Raw genomic sequence first — 19,029 nt, forward strand, 5'->3', positions numbered from 1 at the left:
GTTTTCCTCTCAAAGAAATGCTTTTAAATGTGTAGGGAATTTTTTTTCTTTTTTTTTCTTTTTCTTTTTTTGGATATTTTCTTTATTTACATTTCAAGTGTTATCCTTTTTTCTGGTTTCCCCTCCAGAAACCCCCTATGCCATCCCCCGACCCCTGCTTCTATAAGGGTGCTCCCCCACCCACCCACTCCTGCCTCCCCACTCTGGCATTCCCCTGTACTGGCGCATTGAGCCTTCACAGGACCAAGGGCCTCTCCTCCCATTGATGTTCAACAAGGCCACCATGTGCTACATATGTGGTTGCAGCCATGGGTTGCTCCATTTGTACTCTTTGGTTGGTGGTTTAGTCCTTGGGAGCTCTGTGGGGTCTGGTTGGTTGGTGTTCTTCTTCCTATGGGGTTGCAAACCCATTTAGCTCGTTCAGTCCTTTCTCTAATTCCTCCATTGGGGACCCTGTGTTCAGTCCAATGTTTGGCTGGGAACATCCACCTCTGTATTTGTCAGGCTCTGGCAGAGCCTCTCAGGAGACAGCTATATCAGGCTTCGGTCAGAAAGCACTTCTTGGCATCTGCAATAATGTCTGGGTTTGGTGACTGTATATGGGATGGATCCCCAGGTGGGGCAGTCTCTGAATGGCCTTTCCTTCAGTCTCTACTCCACACTTCTCCGAATTTCCTCCCATGAATATTTTGTTCCTCCTTCTAAGAAGAACTGAAGCATCCACACTTTGGTCTTCCTCCTCCTCCTCTTCCTCCTCCTCCTCCTTCTTCTTTTAAGATTTATTTATTTATTTTATATTTGTGGATATATCGTTGCTGTCTTCAGGCATACCAGAAGAGGGCATCAGATCCCCATTACAGATGGTTGTGAGCCACCATGTGTTTGCTGGGAATTGAAGTCAGGACCTCTGGAAGAACAGTCAGTGCTCTTAACCACTGTGCCATCTCTCCTGCCCCTTTGGTCTTTCTTCTTCTTGAGGGTCATGTGATCGGTGAATTGTATCTTGGGTATTCCAAGCTTTTGGGCTAATATCCACTTACCAGTGAGTGCATACCATGTGTGTTCTTTTGTGTCTGGGTTACCTCGCTCAGGATGATATTTTCTAGTTCCATCCATTTGCCTAAGAATTTCATGAAGTAATTGTTTTTAATAGCTGAGTAGTACTCCATTGTGTAAATGTACCACATTTTCTGTATCCATTCCTCTGTTGAAGGACATCTGGGTCCAATCAGGAAATTTTCTATCAAGAGACATATTGTTTGTTTCCAGCTTGAGGCTCTTAAAAAGCAGAGCCTCCTGGTTTGATGAAGAGTCTCACTGGTATAGGCCAGCCCTCTGCCATGCTGTTTTCACAGTGAAACCAGCTGTGTTGCTTTGCACTTCTGCAGCAGAGCTAGAGATCTGCTTTCCCACAATTGTTTTCCATTTTAGCTGTAGTAATAGTTATGGGCTTGTAGCTCATTGAGACTTTTGTTTGCATTTTCCTTGTGGCTAAATGATATTGACGGAGCCCGTTTCTTTCTTTCTTTTTTTTCCCCCATGTGTTTGTTTTCTGTCTGTATACTCTGGATTGAATGTCTCTTGAATGTTTTTATCTATCTCCTAATTGGATTGTTTAAACATTACTTTTTAAATATTTGTGAAGTTTCCTTGGAAATGCAAGTGAGACAAAGAAACTATTTCATAAGCAAGAGAAATTTGGAAGGCCATTTATTGACACTGTAGATGTTTAAATATAGATGTAGGAGCCAAATTGATGTGTTTTGGGTTTTTCTAAGATTCAGACACATGGAAGTAGTGCTGAGATGTTAAACATAAGAGAGGGAGGGGAAGTGAAGAAGTGGTTCAGGGCAAGGAGGAAGAGATGGTTAGAGGCATAGATGGAACAAAGAGGAGGAGTTCTGAAGAGCTCCAGGTGTCAGCTTTACACAGCCTGGAGTCCTTAGAGGAGAAGCCTTCATCGAGGAGATGCTGAGGTCATCTTGGACCATGGGCCTGTCTGTGAGGGGTTCTCTTACTGATTGATGCAGAAGGGCCCAGGCTGCTCTGCATAGCATCATTCCCCAGTCAGGTGCTTCTCAACCATATATATATATATATATAAACAGAGGCTAGTCAGCAGCATTTCTCCATGGTTTCTACCTTCATACTTCTCCTTTGAGTTTCTCTCCTAACCGTTGTCTGTGATGGTCAGTGACCTGGGGACATGAGCCAAATAAAACTCTCTCTCCCTCACATTGCTTTTGGTCAGAATGTTTCATCACAGCAACAGAATGAAACCAGAACAGGAGAATAAGAGATGCGTGGGCTTAGGATGAAAATGCAGAACATCGGGTCTGAGGATACTGTAGAAGCACAGTTGTTTTTTTGGGTTCTGTAACACAACTTCAGAGCTAGTGAGTGGTGGGGCTGGGTGTTCATGTGAAAGTTAAGACTGTTTTAGATGAGTTGTAACTTGCTGACGGAAGAATCTGACCTCATTTAAATTACATTTAATCCATTAGTGATGAAGTTTAAAGAGCATTGGAACTGGTTATGGTAGTGTAGGCCCACAATCTAGAAATAAATAACTTTATTAGAAGAGCAATGGAGCCTAGAGTTGTCAATTTTGAGTCATTGACATAATTATCGAGACTGGAGTAAGGATAGAAATAAATGTTACAGGGGAATCACCCTACACACAGTGGGCAGTGCAGTGCAGAAGGGCAGGCATGGACAAGCACTTCTGGCCCAACCCCTGACAAGCAATACCTTCTCTTCTCCATATATACTTACTGAGACAATATGCTTACTATTAGTAAAAAAAACCCTTTCCACAAAACAAACTAAGTTACCCCAGGACCTATAGCCTACATTTATCTTGCAGATGAATTTTATACTATCAATCTTTGTACTTATTTTTTAAACTTAAAATGTCATGATGGTTTCTCCCACTGCATTTTGCAATATGAAATTTAGAGTAGGGAACAGTTTACAAGCTGATTTGAGGATCAGGAAAACTGATGACTTCTGTCAATACAGTTTGCATTCAGACAAAACAAAGAAGTTTTGGTGCCCAAAACCTGTTTGAAGTGTGTTTACAATGAAGTTTTCTCCTGAACACTTAAACTTTTGTAGTTTTGTAACAAACTTAAACTCGTTTGTTCTCTTATGTCTTAGCCTACAATAAAACTTTACTAAAGAATATTCTAGCCAGGTGATGGTGGCACACACCTTTAACCCCAGCTCCTGGGAGGTAGAGGCAGGCAGATCTCTGAGTCCCATGCCAGTCTGGTTTACAGAAAGAGTTCCAGGACAGCCATGGATACACAGAGAAAAATAAAGATAGAAACTGAAAAGAAATATGGTCTTGGAAAGGAGTACAAAGTAATATTTTTTTTTTAAAATTAGAAATAGTCCTTCTGGTTCACGCCAACACCAGGCCACCTTGAGCCGGAACTCTGCGGGCAGACCCACAGTCTCCAGAGGACTCTCCACCCTAAAGGCGCCCTAGCACACCCAGGATTTTAGGATTACTGGTGAGTGGAATACAACATCTGCTCCAACAGAACCAGGGGTGCCTGGGAACAGTTGGAGCACGAACACAGGAACCCTGATCAACCAGTGGCTCAAGGTCCTTCCGGTCTGCGCCGGTCTACTTTCGATTAGAACTCAGCTGACAGCCCCATGGTCCCCAGAGGAGGTGCCACTTCCAGGCACTCTAACTCGCCCAGGATATTACAATCTCAGGATCCCAGGAGCTTGGTCACACCAGAATCTCAGGTCTCAGAGGAAGCTTGAGTACCAAGAACTCTGACACACCCAGAATCTCAGCATCACGGGATCCCAGAATCACAGGATCACAAAGAAAGCTGGGCTCTGAGAAGTTCTGACTCTACTGGGATTACAGGAAGGACAGGCTCCAATCAGATATATTGACAGAAGGGAGCACTTGAGATAATCAGACAGCAGGAGGCAAGCATAAGAACGGAAGCAACAGAAACTAAGGTTACTTGGCATCATCAGAACCAAACTCTCCCACCATACAAAGTCCTGGATACACCATCACACCAGAAAAGCAAGACATGGATCTAAAGTCACTTTTCATGATGATGATGATGGAAGACTATAAGAAGGACATAAATAACTCCCTAAAAGAAATACAGGAGAACACATCCAATCAGGTGAAAGAATTGAACAAAACCATCCAGGATCTAAAAGTGAAAATAGAAACAATAAATAAATCAAAAAGGGAGACAACCCTGAAAATAGGTAACTTAGGAAAGAAGTCAGGAGCCATAGATGCATGCACAATGAACAGAATACAAGAGATAGGAGAGAGAATCTCAGATGCAGAAGATACCATCGAAAACATTGACAAAACAAAGAAAATGTGAAATGCAAAAGATCCTGGCCAAAACGTCCAGGAAATCAAGGACACAATGAGAAGACCAAACCTAAGGATAATAGGTATAGATGAGAAAGAAGATTTCCAATGTAAAGGGTCAGTAAATATCTTCAAAAAAATTATAGAAGAAAACTTCCCCAGCCTAAAGAAAGAGATGCCCATGAATATACAAGAAGCCTACAGAACTCAAACTAGTTTGGACCAGAAAAGAAATTCCTTCCATCACATAATAAAAACACGAAATGCACAAAACAAAGAAAGAATATTAAAAGCAGTAAGGGAAAAAGGTCAAGTAACATATAAAGGCAGATCAGAATTACACCTGACTTCTCCCCAGAGAATAGGAAACCCAAAAGATCCTAGACAGATGTCATACAAACCCTAAGAGAGCACAAATGCTAGGCCAGGCTACTCTACCCAGCTAACCTCTCAATTACCATAGACCTTGGTGAAACCAAGGTATTCCATGACAAAACCAAATTTACACAATATCTTTCCACAAATCCAGCCCTTCAAAGGATAATGAAGGGAAAACTCTAACACAAGGAGGGAAACTACGCTCAAGAAAAAGCAAGAAAGTGATCTTTCAAGAAACCTAAAAGAAGATAGCCAAATGAAAAAAAAAAGTTCCAACTCTAACAACAAAAATAACAGGAAACAACACTTACTTTTCCTTAATATCTCTTAATATCAATGGACTCAATTCCCCAATAAAAAGACATAGGCTAACAGACTGGCTATGTAAACAGGAACCAACATTTAGCTGCATACAGGAAACACACCTCAGTGACAAAGAAAGACACTACCTCAGAGTATATGGCTGGAAAACAATTTTCCAAGCAAATGGTCCCAAGAAATAAGCTGTAGTAGCCATTCTAATATCAAATAAAATCAACTTTCAACCTAAAATTATCAAAAAAGATAAGGGACACTTCATACTCATCAAAGGTAAAATTTACCAAAATGAATTCTTAATTCTGAACATCTGTGCTCCAAATGCAAGGGCAACCACATTCATTAAAGAAACTTTAATAAAGATCAAAGTGCACATTGCACCTCACACAATAATAGTGGAAGACTTCAACACCCTACTCTCATCAATGGACAGATCCTGGAAACAGAAATAAACAGAGGCACAGTGAAACTAACAGAAGTTATGGAAAGAATAGCTTTAACTGATATCTACAGAACATTATATCCTAAAACAAAAGGATATACCTTTTCAGCACCTCATGGTACCTTCTCCAAAATTGACCATATAATCAGTCACAAAACAGGCTTCAAGAGATACAAAAATATTGAAATAGTCCCATGAATCCTATCAGATCACCACAGACTAAGGCTGACCTTCAAAAACAAAATAAATAGAAAACCCACATACAGATGGAAGCTGAACAACACTCTACTCAATGATAACTCATTGAGCAAAGAAATAATGAAAGAAATTAAAGACTTAGTAGAGTTTAATGAAAATTAAGCCACTACATATCCAAACATATGGGACACAATGAAATCAGTCCTAAGAGAAAAGCTCATAGCTCTGAGTACCTCATAAAAGAAACTAGAGAGAGCATACACCAGCAGCTTGACAGTACACCTAAAAAGTCTAGAACAAAAGGAAGCAAATTCATCCCAGAGGAGTAGACGGCAAGAAATGATCAAACTCAGGTCTGAAATCAACCAAGTTGAAACAAAAAGAACTATACAAAGAATTAATCAAACCAGCACCTGGTTCTTTGAGAAAATCAACAAGATAGATAAACCCTTAGTCAGACTAACTAGACAGCACAGGGACAGTATCCTAATTAACGAAATCAGAAATAAAAAGGGAGACATAACAGAATCTGAGGAAATCCAAAAAATCATCAGATCCTACTACAAATGCCTATACCCAACACAACTGGAAAACCTGGATGAAATGGACAATTTTCTAGACAGATACCAGGGACCAAAGTTAAATCAGGATCAGATTATTGATCTAAAAAGTCCTATATCCTCTAAAGAAATAGAAACAGTCATTAATAGTCTCCAAACCAAAAAAGCCCAGGACCTGATGGGTTTTGTGCAGAGATCTATCAGACCTTCAAAGAGGACCTAATTCCAATTCTCCTCAAACTAGTCCACAAAATAGAAACAGAAGGTACTCTACGTAATTTGTTCTATGAAGCCATAATTACTCTGATACCTAAACCACACAAAGACACAACAAAGAAAGAGAACTTCAGACCAATTTTCCCTATGAATATCAATGCAAAAATACTTGATAAAATTCTCGATAACCAAATCCAAGAACACATCAAAATGATAATCCATCCTGACCAAGTAGGTTTCATCCCAGGGATGCAGGGATGTTCAATACATGAAAATCCACCAACATAATCCACTATATAAACAAACTCAAAGACAAAAACAACTCAATCATCTCATTAGATGCTGAGAAAGCATCTGACAAAATCCAACACCCATTCATGATAGAAGTCTTGGAAAGATCAGGAATTCAAGGCCCATACCTAAACATAACAAAGGCAGTATACAGCAAACCAGTGGCCAACATCAAACTAAATAGAGAGAAACTTGAAGCAATTCCACTAAAATCAGGGACTAGACAAGGCTGCCCACTCTCTCCCTACCTATTCAATATAGTATTTGAAGTCCAAGCCAGAGCAATAGACAATAAAAGGAGATTGAAGGAATTCAAATTAGAGAGGAAAGAGTCAAAATATCACTATTTGCTGATGATATGATAGTATACATTTGTGACCGCCAAAATTCCACCAGAGAACTCCTAAACCTGATAAACAGTTTCAGTGAAGTAGCTGGATATAAAATTAACTCATACAAATCAGTGGCCTTTCTCTACACAAAGGATAAACAGGCTGAGAAAGAAATTAGAGAAACAACACCCTTCACAATAGTCACAAATAATATAAAAATACCTTGGCGTGACTCTAACTAAGGAAGTGAAAGATTTGTATGATAAGAACTTCAAGTCTCTGAAGAAAGAAATCGACGAAGATCTCAGAAGATGGAAAGATCTCCCATGCTCATGGATTGGCAGGATTAGTATAGTAAAAATGGATATCTTGCCAAAAGCAATCTACAGATTCAATGCAATCACCATCAAAATTCCAACTCAATTCTTCACAGCGTTAAAAAGAGCAATTTGCAAGTTCATCTGAAATAACAAAAAAACCTAGGATAGCAAAAACTTTTCTCAATAAAAGAACCTCTGGTGGAATCATCATCCCTGACCTCAAGCCATACCACAGAGCAAAAGCGATTTAAAAAAAAAAAAAAGCATGGTATCGATATAGTGACAGACAGATTGATCAAAGACCCATAAATGAACCTGAACACCTGTGGTCACTTGATCTTTGACAAAGGAGCTAAAACTATCCAGTGGAAAGAAGACAGAATTTTCATATGGACAGATAGATAGATAGATAGATAGATAGATAGATAGATAGATAGATAGATACTTTCTTTTTTTTTAACCTTTCAAATGTTATCCTTTTTCCTAGTTTCCCTTCTGAAAATCCCCTATCCCGTCCCCCCAACCTGCTCCCTAACCCCCCCACTCCCATTCCCAGTCCTGGCATTCCCCTATACTGGAGCACAAAACCTTCACAGGACCTAGGGCCTCTACTCTCATTGATGTCCGACTAGGCCATCCTCAGCTACATACACAGGTAGAGCCATGAGTTCTACCATGTGTTTTCTTTGATTGGTGGTTTAGTTCCAAGAAGCTCTGGAGGGTACTGGTTAGTTTATATTGAGGTTCTTCCTATGAGCCTCAGACCTCTTCAGCTTCTTGGGTATTTTCTCTAGCTCCTTCATTGGGGACCTTGTGCTCTGTTCAATGGATGATTGTGAGCATCCACTTCTGTATTTGCCAGGCACTGGCAGAGGCCCTCAAGAGACAGCTATATCAGGCTCCTGTCAGCAGATATCTGCCATTGTGTCTGGGTTTGGTGGTTGTTTATGGGATGGATCCCCACGTGGGGCAGTCTCTGTATGGTCATTCCTTCAATCTCTGTTCTGAACTTTGTCTCTGTAACTCCTTCCATAGGCATTTTGTTCCCCCATCTAAGAGGGATTCTGAGCTTTTGGGCTAATAATGACTTATCAATGAGTGCATATCATGTGTGTTCTTTTGTGATTGGATTACCCCACTCAAGATGATATCCTCCAGATCCATTGTCTAAGAATTTCATAAATTCATTGTTTTTAATAACTGAGACATTGTGTAAATGTACCACATTTTCTGTATCCATTACTCTGTTGTGGGGCATCTGGGTTCTTTCCAGCTTCTGGTTATTATAAATAAGGCTGCTATGAACATAGTGGAGCATGTGTCCTTATTCCATGTTGGAGCAACTTCTGGGTATATTCCCATCAGTGGTATTGCTGGATAGAAGACAGGATTTTCAACAAATGGTATTGGCTCAACTGGTGGTTAGTATGTGGAAAAATGCAAATTGATCCATTCTTATCTCCTTGTACAAAGCTCAAGTCTAAGTGGATCATGGAACGCCACATAAAACCAGAGACACTGAAACGTATACAGGAGAAAGTGGGGAAGAGCCTGGAAGATATGGGCACAGGGGAAAGATTCCTGAACAGAACAGCAGTGGCTTGTGCTGTAAGATCAAAAATGGACAAATGGGACTTCATAAAATTGCAAAGCTTCTGTAAGGCAAAGGACAGTGTCAATAAGACAAAATGGCAACCAACAGATTGGAAAAAGATCTTTACCCATCCTAAATCTGATAGGGGGCTAATATCCAATATATATAACTCAAGATGTTCTAATTACCCTATTAAAAAATGTAACCTAATTACCCCATTAAAAATGGGGTACAGAGCTAAAGAATTTTCAACTGAGGAACACCGAATGGCTGAGAAGCACCTGAAAAAATGTTCAACATCTTTAATCATCAGAGAAATGCAAATCAAAAACAACCCTGAGATTCCACCTAACACCAGTCAGAATGGCTAAGATCAAAAACTCAGGTGACAGCAGATGCTGGCGAGGATGTGGAGAAAGGAACACTCTTCCATTGCTGGTGGGATTGCAATCTGGTACAACCACTCTGGAAATCAGCCTGGTGGTTCCTCAGAAAATTATACATAGTTCTACTGGAAGATCCAGCAATACCACTCCTGGGCATATACCCAGAAGCTGTCACAACTTGTAATAAGGCCACAAGCTCCAATATGTTCATAGCAACCTTATTTATAATAGCAAGAACCTGGAAAGAACCCAGAGGGATGGATACAGAAAATGTGGTACATTTACACAATGGAGTACTACTCAACTATTAAAAGCAATGAATTCATGAAATTCTTAGGCAAATGGATGGATCTGGAGGGTATCGTCTTGAGTGAGGTAATCCAATCACAAAAGAATACACGTGGTATGTACTCACTGATAAGTGGATATTAGCCCAGAAGCCTAGAATACCTAAGATACAATTTGCAGAACCCATGAAACTCAAGAAGAAGGAAGACCACAGTGTGGACACTTTGATCCTTCTTAGAAGGGGGAACAAAATACCCATAGAAGGAGTTACAGAGACAAAGTTCAGAGCAGAGCCTGAAGCATGACCATCCAAAGAGTGCCCCACTTGGAGATCCATCCCATAAACAACTGCCAAGCCAGACACTATTGCAGATGCCAATAAGATCTTAATGACAGACTTATATAACTGTCTCCTGAGAGGCTCTGCCCTTGCCTGAATAATATAGAAGTGGATGCTCACAGTCATCCATTAGTCAGAGCACGGGGGCCCCCAATGGAGGAGCTAGAGAAAGAACCCAAGGAGCGAAAGGGATTTGCAGCCCCCTAGGAGGAACAACTATACGAACTAACCAGTAACTCCAGACCTCCCTGGGACTAAACCATCAATCAAAGAAAACACATGGAGAGACTCATGGCTCTAGCTGCACGTGTTGCTTAGGATGATCATCAATGGGAGTAGAGGTCCTGTGAAAGTTCTGTGTCCCAGTATTGGAGAGTGACTGGGCTAGAAGCAGGAGTTGGTGTGTTGGTGAGCAGGGCAATGGGGGAGAGGATAGGGGATTTTTGGATGGGAAACTAGGAAAGGAGATAACATTTGAAATATAAATAAAGATAATATCTAATAAAAAAATAGAAATGATTTATATTGTTATTTTAAGTTAGCTGAGAATATTTAAAACTTACAAATATGAGAATTTATAATGTGATATTTAATTTCTTTTTTCTAATATGCATAGAGGTGCAGTTATATAATGTATCAAATATTCTTATCCTGTTACATTCTTTGTACCCCATAAGTCTCTCTTTAAAAACCCCAATAAAGTGTAAATTAGGAGAATTTCTAAGTTTATATGTTCTCAGATTTGCTGATACCTCCTTTGTGTTCCACTTATCTGTAAGTCACACTCATGGTCCCCAAGACCTCTGTGCTTAACTCCTCCACAGTGTAAGATCATGTCATGTGCTGGAGGATCTTAGTGGGCCAGACCTTCTCTTTTGGGAAATATTTTCCCCATCAGACAAATGTAAACAATACTATATAAATATACAAAATGAAGCACTTTGCCCTTTTATATAGCTTTGTTCATAACTAATATTCTTCTCCCTCCAATACAGGTACAAGAGATTTGAAAAGGCCTTTCTTCTAGCTGTTGACATTGGAGCTCGTGACCTGTTCATGGTAAGTTATTCCTAGGGTTATTTTTTGTGCCTTCAGTTCTAAGGCTGAGTAAGTTGTCAGCTTTTGTGACCATTAAAAAGGATTAGTGTCATTTGCAGCCTTAGACACATGGAGTGAGGGTATTATTGCCCCCTGGCTTGCAGCATTGCCTTCAGGAAGGTGGTCAATAGCTATCTAGTATCTTTTGACTTGTTGATATTTTCCTTGCCAGGGCCAAAGGATCTTTTATGTTTTCAAAGAATTTTATGATTCTTGAACTTTTCTCCTCAAGAGCCTTGATGTACAAGATTGACACCTTCCCATCTATTAAGTTTAAAAGTCTTTCTTATCCATGTTCTGAGCAAGTCTGCAGCTACAGAAGCCAGAAAATGGGGATGTGTGTTCCCGAGATATGACCACATTGTTGGACTGTCAGGTTTCAGTCAGAAGTAAGAGATTATGGATGCTCTACAGCTACTTTGACATAATTAGAGAGTCTAGTGAATGTGCAGGCTCAGTGGGTCCACCACAAGCTTGCTCTGCTGTTTGTCACTTGCCCGATTGGAGATTACTGAGCTGCTTACAGACCCTGCCTGTGCTGACTGTCGGGTTCCTGGCTATTTCTTTTCGAGACTGTAATTTAATTACAATGCATCTATCTTCCTCCCTTCAACCCCCCAATCAGCTCCTCCCCACTCTGGGCTCTTATGAGAACTTTCACCCCATGAGATCTGAACAAAGCAGCAATTCCATTGTTATCAAGGAAACAGGAAGACAGAAGTCTTTACTGGTTGTGTGCACTGTGAAGATACTGCCATGAACTGTTGCTTTCCCTGTGTATGGAGTTCACATTTTGTCATTTGTGTTTCTATTAAGTTTGGTATTGAAATTCTAAATTTCAGGTCACAAAATTTAAATTGAATATTCTCAAATCAATTGCGCACGCATTTATCATGAAAAAATAGTAGTTGATTTCAAGAGAATAAACATTGTATTTGCCATCTTCATTTTGCTCTCTACTTAGATTTCCATGTTAGTATCGTGAGGAAGGCTTGCTATTGTCATCCCACCGTGTCCTGCAGACATCACAGTGCCAGAGCTTTAGCTATGATCTTGCTGACCTTTCTTTCTCCCTCTTGTTATTGCAGTAGAGATATGTGGCCTTGCTCTTTCTCTTTCCTTTCCCGCTTCCCCACCATTTCCCACTCTTCCCCCTCTTCCTCCAGCAGGATCTTAGTATGTAGCCCTGACTGACCTGAAAGTCACTCTGTAGATCTACCCAAGTACTGGGATTAAAGGCATTAGTCCATATTTCTTATTTTATGCTTTTAGTCCATCTACTCTTTATTGTTGTTGTTATTTGGCCATGTAAGAATATGATTAAAATTGCAATATTTTTTGCTAGGCAAAATTTCTCTCTAAGAATATTATATTCTGTAATTTACTGCTTTTTTAATTAGTAAATATTATTATCAAAACACCTTCTAAAGTATTTTCATATTTGTTTAAGCATTTAATCTGTTTAACCCAGTACCAATTTAGAGAAAGCTTTTCTGTTTGTTCAAATCTCCTTAATCCACAAAGATTTTCTACTGATGGATTAAAATAAGAGAAGATGACTAGACTTTCTGATTTGGAAAAGTACAGACATTATTCAGAGTGCCGAACCTTCGCTCCTCCTCTAAGACACTGCCTTTAGCCAAGGCCTATTTTAAGAGATCTCAAAATAAAGAGTGTTGAGGCCTCAGAGCTCTGTTTAAGTTTATGAAAGTACTATGTACTTTTGAGACTTGATGTTGAAATTATCTAAAAGAATTTATCATGTTTTCTTATAGATTGATTCCTACTGTTTAAATTTCATCTGGCCGGAGGTTCATAGACTATATTCTAAGAAATATTACCTCTTTTGAAAAATGAAAGTTTATAAAGTAAGCAGGATTATCTCTACTTGCAAAGGATTTATTATCTTTAAGCCATCTCTTCCGTAAGATTAAAAATAATACCAAAGAGTCCACAAAAAAAAAAAAAAAAAAAAAGAAGAAGAAGAAGACGAAGTATCTCTGGGGAGGGATATAGCTCGGTTGGTAAAGTGTTTGTCAGGCATGCGCAGGGTCCTGAGTTAGATGTCCACCACTCATAAACTAGGTGTGGTGGCATACTCCTGCCATGCTAGCGCCTGTGAGCTGGAGGCAAGAGGACCAGACGTGAAATTTATCCTTGGTTTGTATAGCAATTTGGAGGCCAATCTGGGCTACATGAGACTGTCTGAAAACACAAAAGCAAAAGGATCAGGTAACTTCAAAACGGTGCTTTTTCTGTGCAATCTGTTGGTGGTAAGCAAAGATGTACAGCCTGATATAACGGTGGTGATGGAAAACAGACGACTGAAACTAGAGAGGCCTCAAGTGTAAGCTGGAGGTCAACTAGTGTTCATAGCCATGCAAGCCTGTTTTGGAGAGCACTCGGTAGTATTTCTCTTTGCAAGCCTTATAAGTTATCTTTCAGGGAGTCGACACTGCCACCATAGAGTGAGGGCAGCCACATGTACAATGAGTGTCAAAGTGTTTCTGTAAAGGTTCATTTACAACAATTTTAATGTAATAACATTTTCAAGTGTCACATTAAAAAGTAAAACCTGTGATTTCCCCCATACTGCTTTAAACTAGAAGAAAAAGCTTCTTGTCCTTAGTGACATTTGGCTGCCTGCCATTATTTGCCTACGCCTCACTTAGAAGGGGATCTGAGGCTGCAGTGGGCAAAGTAGGGTGTAAACCAGCTTTCAGGATAAAGGTTAAAGTGGCAGAGGTGGGTCATCAGGTCTGTTTTCTCACACCACTGCCCTCATATTGACCTTTTAAAAATAATATCCAGGCCTTTTGGTTCAGTTCCAAACTCAGCTATTGGCAGTGTGGGTTTGCATAGTTTGCCTATCCCTGTTTGCTTCTACTTTATTGTCTGCAACTCGGCAACAATGCATGAATTGCCTAAGTATCAAAAAGGTGAACATATGTGAAGTGTCTGGCATACTGTACTGACTTGAAAACTCAAGTTTCTAGTCTGTTTTTCTTACTACTCACTTCTCAAATCTTTGTGTAGTATTTAATTATAAGGGGTGTGTGTGTGTGTGTGTGTGTGTGTGTGTGTGTAAGATTAGTAATGCTGGGTTTCAGACAACCATTGAAATTTTTATGTTTGTAAATTGTTTCTACTTGATAGCTTAGAATCACTCAAGACATCCTTGTTTTATAATCTGTTCTATTAAGTTAGAAAAAAGCAGATTTCTTATACTTGAATTAATCTACAATAATGGTAGCATTTGGAACAACTGCAGAAAATTTCAGTAAGTCATGTTGATGGTCCAGCATTCTTCATAGCAAAGAGTTAATATGCTGTTTTGTAAATAAATAACCAGTAAATTGCAAAATACCAGAGTTAAAGACTAGGATAAATCACAACAAGACATTTATAAATGATCCATAAACACAGAAAATGCTCAAGGTCATTAGTAGTGTCTTAGTCAGGGTACCTATTCCTGCACAAACATCATGACCAAGAAGCAAGTTGGGGAGGAAAGGGTTTATTCGGCTTACACATCCATACTGCTGTTCATCACCAAGGAAGTCAGGACTAGAACTCAAGCAGATCAGAAAGCAGGAGCCAATGCAGAGGCCATGGAGGGATGTTCATTACTGACTTGCTTTTCCTGGCTTGCTCAGCCTGCTCTCTTATAGAACCAAGACTACCAGCCCAGAGATGGTCCCACCCGCAAGGAACCTTTCCCCTTTGATTACTAATTGAGAAAATGCCTTACAGTTGGATCTCATGGAGGCATTTCCTCAACTGAAGCTCCTTTTTCTGTGATAACTCCAGCTGTGTTAAGTTGACACAAAACTAGCCAGCACAAGTAGTGAAACCATGGACTCTCTCTTTTTTTAATATTTTATTAGGTATTTTCCTCATTTACATTTCCAATGCTATCCCAAAAGTCCCCCATACACTCCCCCCCCCACTCCCCTACCCACCCACTCCCACTTTTTGGCCCTGGCATTCCCCTGTACTGGGGCATATAAAGTTTGCAAGTCCAATGGGCCTCTCTTTCCAGTGATGGCCGACTAGGCCATCTTTTGATACATATGCAGCTAGAGTCAAGAGCTCCGGGGTACTGGTTAGTTCATAATGTTGTTCCACCTATAGGGTTGCAGATCCCTTTAGCTCCTTGGGTACTTTCTCTAGCTCCTCCATTGGGGGCCCTGTGATCCATCCAATAGCTGACTATGAGCATCCACTTCTGTGTTTGCTAGGCCCCGGCATAGTCTCACAAGAGAGAGCTATATCTGGGTCCTTTCAGCAAAATCTTGCTAGTGTATGCAATGGTGTCAGCGTTTGGAAGCTGATTGTGGGATGGATCACCGGATATGGCAGTCTCTGAATGGTCCGTCCTTTCATCACAGCTCCAAATTTTGTCTCTGTAACTCCTTCCATGGGTGTTTTGTTCCCAATTCTAGGAAGGGGCAAAGTGTCCACACTTTGGTCTTCGTTCTTCTTGAGTTTCATGCATTTAGCAAATTGTATCCTATATCTTGGGTATCCTAAGTTTCTGGGCTAATATCCACTTATCAGTGAGTATATATTGTGCGGGTTCCTTTGTGATTGGGTTACCTCACTCGGGTTGATGCCCTCCAGGTCCATCCGTTTGCCTAGGAATTTCATAAATTCATTCTTTTTAATAGCTGAGTAGTACTCCATTGTGTAAATGTACCACATTTTCTGTATCCATTCCTCTGTTGAGGGACATCTGGGTTCTTTCCAGCTTCTGGCTATTATAAATAAGGCTGCTATGAACATAGTGGAGCATGTGTCCTTCTTACCGGTTGGGACATCTTCTGGATATATGCCCAGGAGAGGTATTGTGGGATCCTCCGGTAGTACTATGTCCAATCACCAGACTGATTTCCAGAGTGGTTGTACAAGCTTGCAATCCCACCAGCAATGGAGGACTGTTCCTCTTTCTCCACATCCTCGCCAGCATCTGCTGTCACCTGAATTTTTGATCTTAGCCATTCTGACTGGTGTGAGGTGGAATCTCAGGGTTGTTTTGATTTGCATTTCCCTGATGATTAAGGATGTTGAACATTTTTTCAGGTGCTTCTCTGCCATTCGGTATTCCTCAGGTGAGAATTCTTTGTTCAGCTCTGAGCCCCATTTTTAAATGGGGTTGTTTGAACTCTTCTCAAGGATAAAAGAACCTCTGGTGAAATCACCATGCCTGACCTAAAGCTGTACTACAGAGCAATTGTGATAAAAAAAAAAAAAAAAAAACTGCATGGTACTGGTATAGCGACAGACAAGTAGACCACTGGAACAAAATTGAAGACCCAGAGATGAACCCACATACCTATGGTCACTTGATCTTTGACAAGGGAGCTAAAACCATCCAGTGGAAAAAAGACAGCATTTTTAACCAATGGTGCTGGCACAACTGGTGGTTATCATGTAGAAGAATACGAATTGATCCATTCCTTTCTCCTTGTACTAAGGTCAAATCTAAGTGAATCAAGGAACTCCACATAAAACCAGAGACACTGAAACTTATAGAGGAGAAAGTAGGGAAACGCCTCGAAGATATGGGTACAGGGGGAAAGTTCCTGAATAGAACAGCAATGGCTTGTGCTGTAAGATAGAGAATTGATAAGTGGGACCTCATAAAGTTGCAAAGCTTCTGCAAGGCAAAAGACACCATCAACAAAACAAAAAGACCACCAACAGATTGGGAAATGATCTTTACCTATCTTAAATCAGATAGGGCACTAATATCTAATATATATAAAGAACCATGGACTCTCTAATCACTTCATGGGAGTAAGCACCAATAAGCTTTGCTTTCCTTTCCTTTCCTTTTTCCTTTCCTTTCCTTTCCTTTCCTTTCCTTTCCTTTCCTTTCCTTTCCTTTCCTTTCCTTTCCTTTCCTTTCCTTTCCCTTTCTTTCTTTTCTTTTCTCTTCTTTTCTTTTTCTTTTCTTTTTTTGAATTTTCATCAGAAAAATTTAGACTATACATGGACAAATATTTTTTTGTGGACTTTCTTTTGTGTTCTATAGTTCCATAGTTCTGCCTCTGTGCCAGGATCATGCAGCTTTCTTTGTGTAGTATATTTATAGTTAGTTTTGGAATTGGGTTGTTTCAGCTATCTGGGATTCTTTGGGATTGCACATGAATTTTAGGATGCAAATTTCTGTTTTTGCACAGACACATTATTGAAGCTTGGATAGAAGTGCATCAATTACTTTAGGTACAACTGACATCTTTAGTTATTTTTTTATTGATTTCTAAATGGTAATCTTAAATCATGCACTCCAATAGTGCTCACCTCCCGGTCTTCCCATGTCTGCCCCTCTTCCTTGTGATCTCTATGTGCCCCCAAAGGGAAAAGAAAAAAACGTCCATTTTGTGTTGTCCATATACTCACTAGTACATAGTCAAACTGCTAGTGGCCAGCCCCCAAGGGAAAGGTAAGTCTTCTCCCTTGCCCATGCCACCACTGCACTACTATGCATGGGCCAATGAAGAATGGGGCCAGCTCTTCTGTGCCCAAGCCACTGCTGGAGCCACTGTGCTGTCAGTTGGAGGGTCAGGGTCAGCTCTCCTGCATCTATACTATGCAAGCAAGAGTCAAGGCCAGCTCTCCAGTGCCCATGGATATCAACATGGCTTCAGTTGTAGCCCAGACCACAGTCTTCTTGTCCTGTAGTTCTATCATGGGCTACAGACATCAACACAGCTCCTGCTGTATCAGGACCACTGATCCACTCATGGCCCCCAGCTGTTGCATGGATCACAGGCTTCAATGTGGCTTCAGATAGCCATACATTCCACTCACATCCAGATGGCTTTTTGTGCCAGCAAAGCCTGAGGATGGTACTAGGGCAGCAGGTAGCAGGCCACACTGCATATGCCCATATAGATCTCGGGCTTCATTCTCAGCCTGGAACAGCAGCATGAGCCACTGACACCAAAATGTCCGGCATCACTGATGAGGACCATAGTGCTCATTTGAGGATGTCCAATCCAGAAAGTAAACCTTTCCTCTCATCTTGGGCCTCCCTTATTGCTCAGAGCCAGGATGGTTCTGTGGCTGTGTGGTGTGTTCAATGGCTGAGTCTGTGATTGTATAAACTCCAGGATGCTGTACACCAGCACCCTACACTCTGATTTTCTGTTTTTTCCATCTCTCCATCACATATTTGTTCATCATATCAGGTTCACAAAGGTGGGCAGTCTAGTTGGCTTCTGCCAACTGCATCCACCTGTAGTGGTTTTCTAAGTTTCTCTACATGTGTACGCTGCATGTTGAGCCCATTTCTCCTCACATTCTATTCCCTCCTCATACCTTTTCCATTGCTTCTTTAAATCTCCATAGTTTTAGTTCTACTTTCATATCATATATGCAAAACTTTATTATCTGTATAATATCTAGGAACTGCAAATGAGGGAAAACTTAATTTGTTTTTTCATAATTTTTTCTTTTTAATTGGCATAATTCACTTGATGTAATTATCCTTACTTATATCCATTTTCCTACAAACAAATGTCCTTCTTCTACTTGGTCTTGATGCCTAATGATGCTTTCTACTATGTGTATTTTTGTTTTGGTTTGGTTTTTTGTTTGTTTTGATTGGTTGATTCTTTCATTTCCAGAATTTCTGTGTGGCTCTTTTACAGGGTCTGAATTTCTTTACTGATTTTTTTCCTTGATGTTTTCTGCAAGTTAATGTTTATTTCATCTTGTGTAGTAATTTTCTTATCTAGATCCCTAATTAACTTTATAACTTTCTTCTTTAGGCTTCAGATTATTTCCCTACATTTCAGTTCTCTTTGTGGCCATTGATCCCTTTTCACTGCATAGGACTGGCATCTTTGGCAATTCATCTATCTAACCACTGTTCTCCATTATTGAGAAGTTGTC

General features: G+C 40.2%; 1 protein-coding gene across 17 annotated transcripts in view; it reads left to right on the forward strand.

Annotated features, from left to right (window-relative positions):
* Window positions 1–19,029, forward strand: part of Wdpcp (WD repeat containing planar cell polarity effector) — a 326,719-nt gene that overhangs the window by 165,885 nt on the left and 141,805 nt on the right. For 16 of the 17 annotated variants that reach the window (XM_006514636.3, XM_030245786.1, XM_011243680.3 and 13 more), the window contains one exon: window positions 11,025–11,088. In XM_006514636.3, coding sequence (XP_006514699.1) covers window positions 11,025–11,088 — 64 coding nt within the window. Of the gene's footprint in view, window positions 1–11,024; window positions 11,089–11,752; window positions 12,075–19,029 lie in introns of those variants that run through there. The other variant, XM_006514641.4, reaches the window with a different exon arrangement.

The sequence above is a fragment of the Mus musculus genome, chromosome 11 (genome assembly GCF_000001635.26).
Source record: "Mus musculus strain C57BL/6J chromosome 11, GRCm38.p6 C57BL/6J".
Classification (NCBI taxonomy): domain Eukaryota; kingdom Metazoa; phylum Chordata; class Mammalia; order Rodentia; family Muridae; genus Mus; species Mus musculus.